At 35.0% G+C, this 4805-nt stretch overlaps 1 protein-coding gene across 1 annotated transcript in view; it reads right to left on the reverse strand.

Moving 5' to 3' along the window:
* Positions 1–2380: 2380 nt before the first annotated feature.
* Positions 2381–4805, reverse strand: part of LOC109827812 (chitin elicitor-binding protein-like) — a 7506-nt gene continuing 5081 nt past the window's right edge. Inside the window, exons 4-7 of the mRNA XM_020394830.1 lie at positions 3803–3920; positions 3526–3704; positions 2630–2836; positions 2381–2550 (exon numbers count right to left, since the gene is read on the reverse strand). Coding sequence (XP_020250419.1) covers positions 2712–2836; positions 3526–3704; positions 3803–3920 — 422 coding nt within the window. The 3' untranslated portion in view covers positions 2381–2550; positions 2630–2711. The remainder of the gene's footprint in view (positions 2551–2629; positions 2837–3525; positions 3705–3802; positions 3921–4805) is intronic.

Consider the following 4805-nt stretch of genomic DNA (forward strand, 5'->3'; position numbering starts at 1 on the left):
ATGGCTGTAGCAGAGTGGGCGGGAAGGGTAAATTCGGGATTCTGAGGATTGAGTGAGCTGGAGGGGCTAAAATGAAGTTTTGGAGTGTATTTTGGGTTTATACCAAACTTTAAAAGTACAGGGGGCTGTTGCATATTATATTTTCAATTTTGGGGCCTTGAAGCAATTTTTCCAAGAAACAATTGGTGGTTTACTATAAATCTTACATTTTAGAAAGTTGTCATGTGGTCTCTTTAATTTTTTAAAAGATAAATTATACTAAACCTCTAATAAGTTTAGTCGTATAGCATTAAGCCCGCAAATATTTTGAAATACCCTATAAGCTTCAAAACTTCATAAATTTGCCAAAATGTTTTGATTTTTTGCACTTAACCCCATAAGTCATTACCCATAATTATACACTAATGAACATTATCCCTCAAGATCAATATATACCTCTTGAGTCATTCCTATTTGCAGAATAAACCATAAATAATTCCTAAAAATAAAAAAAATTACATATAGCCCTCTAAAGCATATGAAACTATAAACAACACCCTGAAAAATTTTTAAATTATAAAAAACCCTTCAAATTCGAAAAGTTTCAGTGACCCCTTTGAAAAATCTAAAAATTAATAACCACTCCCTTTAAATTCTAAAAAGTACATATACTCCTTGAAAAATTACAAAAACAACAAACAGTTCTCTTAAAAATACAAAAATCCCGTAAAAATCTTAAATTGCAAACATGCTACTAAAAACTCTAGAAAATATAAAGAACTACCCTAAGTTTTTGAAAATTACAAGTAGCTCATGAAAAAAACCAAAAATTACAAAAAAAACCCTTTCCAAATCCGAAAATTAGAAACGACCTCCAAATATTCAAAAATTATATTGAACCATAAAATAATAAACAACCATTGTTAGGGATTTTCTACCAAAAGTTACTAGGGCTTAAGTGACAAAATTAAAACCTTATTAGGGTTTTTCTTCCAAAATTTATTGGGGTATTTTAGTTATTTGACCATACATTATAATAATGTTAATTTAGAAACTTTCTACGAAATTTTTTGGGGGGGTGTCGGGGGGAGGGAGGGGGTTTAGTGTCAAATTCCAAAATTTATTGGGGGTTTACTGAAATTCACCCATATTTCACTTTTATAGAGAGGATATATATTAGTGATTACACATGAAGACCTTATATTTATTGAAGAATAGATGGTTACTATTGTTACCATATACATTGGCTATCGAATTAAGATGATAACTAAAATTCTAAATGAACAGGAGAATCAAGTGAGACACCATAAAAAATGAAAATCTGGATCTAATATTCTATGAGTGGAAGAATAAATTTTACTACATAAAAGGATAGGGTTAAAAATTATCTGCAACGTCATTTTGTATTTTCCTTTAATGATGAAGTTGGTTTCTATGCTTGCCATATCACCTTTGAAAATCTCAAGCTACAAAAGGTTTATATTTTCTATGTTTTGTTGGTTTGATGATTATGCAAAAGAGGTCTTGAATGGTTCTTTCAACGTCAGTTTTTTTTATGAAACCCATTTCAAGCACTAGAAACTCTAAAATGGGTTTCAAGTCATAAAATAGGTTTCTACATTTTTTTTTGGTAAACTAATTAACCAACCAAACAGCTTCTTACAGGGGGGGAATTCTTTAGCTCAAGTTATCTATTTTTTGAATGAGTACTCTAAAGAGAGAAATTTCAATACAATTCAAATTTCAAAGAAACCAAATCAATCCATGTAAGCATGGGCATAGCACTTGTTATCAAAATATGACATCAGCGTACCAATGTTTAAAAGAATGTTTTGCCCCCTGAAAAACCACCTTGAAAATAGGGTCATTCTTTAGAAACTATTCTTTCATTTTTAATTTCTACATAAACTGCCTTGAAAGAGTTTTCCGTTACAATCAATCACTTTGGTCCATTATTCAGTTAATTTTTTTTTTCGCAAGTTGACATCAACTAACCTTTTAGTAAGGATCATCTCTCTAATATATTTGGTATTTGACAATTAATCATGATAACGAATCCGAGAAAATTGGACTTAAAAGTACCTGCAGGTTGTTGATTGCAGCAAGAATCTATTTTAAAGATAGTTTTATATATAAATTAAGAATCAAATATGGTTTATATGTAGGATGGCCCTATTTTAGAAGTGGTTTCTAGGGGGGGAAAACCTTAAAAAAGAAAGGTGAAACTTTGGTGTGCTAATAAAGTAACAGTTTTCTGTGCCAGACTGCCGTTTGATGTTTTCTCAAAACAGTCCAGCTACTCTCTACAAGTAGAGAAAACAAGCATTGTATGGATTATTGCATAGACTGCGCCATAAGTACCTTTGCCAAGGTACTTTTTAGGTGACACCAAACCTGTGTATAAGTAAAAATTAAAAAGCCCTTCATTCAAACATATAACAATATTATTCTTTCCTAGCTCTTACAAATCCAAATGCTCTTCACGTCAGAAACCACTTAACCCACGAACTTAAAACTATTAAATCATGAAAAGTGTATGAAACTAACAATAGCTGACGCTAATCTGAACCAGTAGTTTATTGTTCGTACATAGGTTGCAACTCAAAGATTATTACCTCACAACAATTAAGTTCACAAGAGGAAGGACCATGTACAACCGCGACGCTGAACAAAAAAGAAGGAAAAAAAAAAAAGAGAAACCACGAAACAAATTAATTTAACCAAATCTCCTGTTATAAAGCACAAACAAGGATCAAAGCCATTTGCAGAAATATGAGAAGCCCCATCCCGTTCAGCCCTAACATTCCCAGCCTCGGCGCAGAACCACCACTGGGCAGAGGGCCTGGCGCTCCACCGTCTTATCCATCAAGAACAAAACACAACGAAAATATTTTAGACAGGAATCAGGATTCAAATACTAGAAAAAGGAAATGGAGTATTAGTTGCAAATGGACCCTATACTAAGCGTTTTGTTAGCACTTTGACATCCTAATTATGTCCAAACAAAGTTATCTCTCGGTTATTTGAACATTTGGAGGAACTAAAACTCGGCGATGCAGAAACCCTACATTGCTTAATTGTATGATCTTCGATCCAGAGCAACATGACACTCCAATTCAGAAATCTATATTATTTAGTATTTCTTTTGTCTTATAATCTTTCCTTTTCTTCCTACTGTATCTCCTACTCCCTCTTCCTCTTCATATTTTGTATCTATTTTCTCTAGTTGATAAATTCCTTGGACATCTTGCTCTCGTTACACAAAAAAACAATTCCTTGTACCGTCTGAGATGTATATTCAACGCCCTAGGAGAATCAGAGTGCCTCTGCAGTCTGCACCATAATGAAATATCAAGGGATCTCATTGTGTCTCATTGACATCACATAACATATGCCCACAGCATGAGTACAGAAAAAAGCAAGATAACTCTGTTTGAAAATCTACAGATCTAAGCGCTAACCAAAAAATGTGATGGACAATTAATTATTAACCTTCTATAATACATGGGATATATCTCAATTAAGCAATAGTTTAGATATGCTTACTATCACACAATGATTGAGTAGTGAGGTTGGTGAAAATGGCAGTCTTGTTATAACCGGCATAAGAACACACTGAACGCTCGCAAACGGAGATGGAGGTTGAGTTGCCCATGTCCATGTTATCGCATTTTGCTGCAGGGCATGACCCTGAATTTATTCCTTTGGTCGGCTTGCAGTCCAATCTAGTACATTATCCATAAAAACTTTGGCAGTAAGTCATCAGCTGAAAATTTAATTCAAAACAAGAATACATAGACTTAAAAATTAGAGAGAGACTTACTGCCAAGAGTCAGAGCTACAGCCGCATTGAACACAGTTGTTGGCTGTGAGGATGTAGCTTCCATTTGGGACACGCAAGTCATGATCGATGGAGGTGCTACTTATTGAGGACGAGCATGCTGTGATTCAAATGAAGAATAAGATTGAGATCATAACTTGATACTTTATAATTAGTAATAAACTAAACAAATTCAACCACCACCAAGTATGCTTGAGTTTTGACACATTCACTCCAAACTAGATATGTACACTATACGAAGATATATCAAAACCATAGACTGAGGGTAAGAGCAAGCTCTTTCAGATTATTTAAACCCTTCAACTGAAGAAAACCCTTTGTAATGAAGGAATAATCTTTCTGTTGGCTAAAGTTGTACGAACATACAAGAAAGCATGATAAATCTGGATATAAATTGAGGATCCACTGGCCCCCCCCCCCCCCCCCCAAAAAAAAAAATAATAAATAAAATAAAATAAAATTTTGGCATGTTAAAATTTGGGTTTAATCGTCTCATATTGAAGACAATCCCAAATCAATAGTTAATGATGTAGGTTGAATATTTAGTTAAATTTATGATGCAGAAATAGAGTAGACAAGTTTCAACGGTTTGGTTGGTTGACCTGTTAGTTTTGCCTAAATGTTAAGTCTGAGACTACAGCAAGAAAGCAATATGGAATGGACATCCTTGTGCGAGTTGAACGATATTATATGGACTAATTTGATGTGTTGCTTCCTCACTCACCCATGAACTTTCTCTATTGAACACAAATGTGTTGGAAATGGGTGTAGACCCATACCTGTCAGCGGCGAACACGACGAGCTCTGGCGAGGATGAGCAGGGAGAAGGCGACGAGCTACTGGCGAGTTCGGAGAAGCCCCGCTGGCGAGATCCCCTTGTAGGCGAGCTTGGATTTGGGGTTACAGGCGAGGTTAGGTCGGTGTTGAGGCGACCCCCTTCAGGCGAAGTCATCGATGAGCTGCAGGCGAGTTTGGAGTCGGGCGA

Source organism: Asparagus officinalis, unplaced genomic scaffold (assembly GCF_001876935.1).
Source record: "Asparagus officinalis unplaced genomic scaffold, Aspof.V1 AsparagusV1_Un457, whole genome shotgun sequence".
NCBI classification, from domain to species: Eukaryota; Viridiplantae; Streptophyta; class Magnoliopsida; order Asparagales; family Asparagaceae; genus Asparagus; species Asparagus officinalis.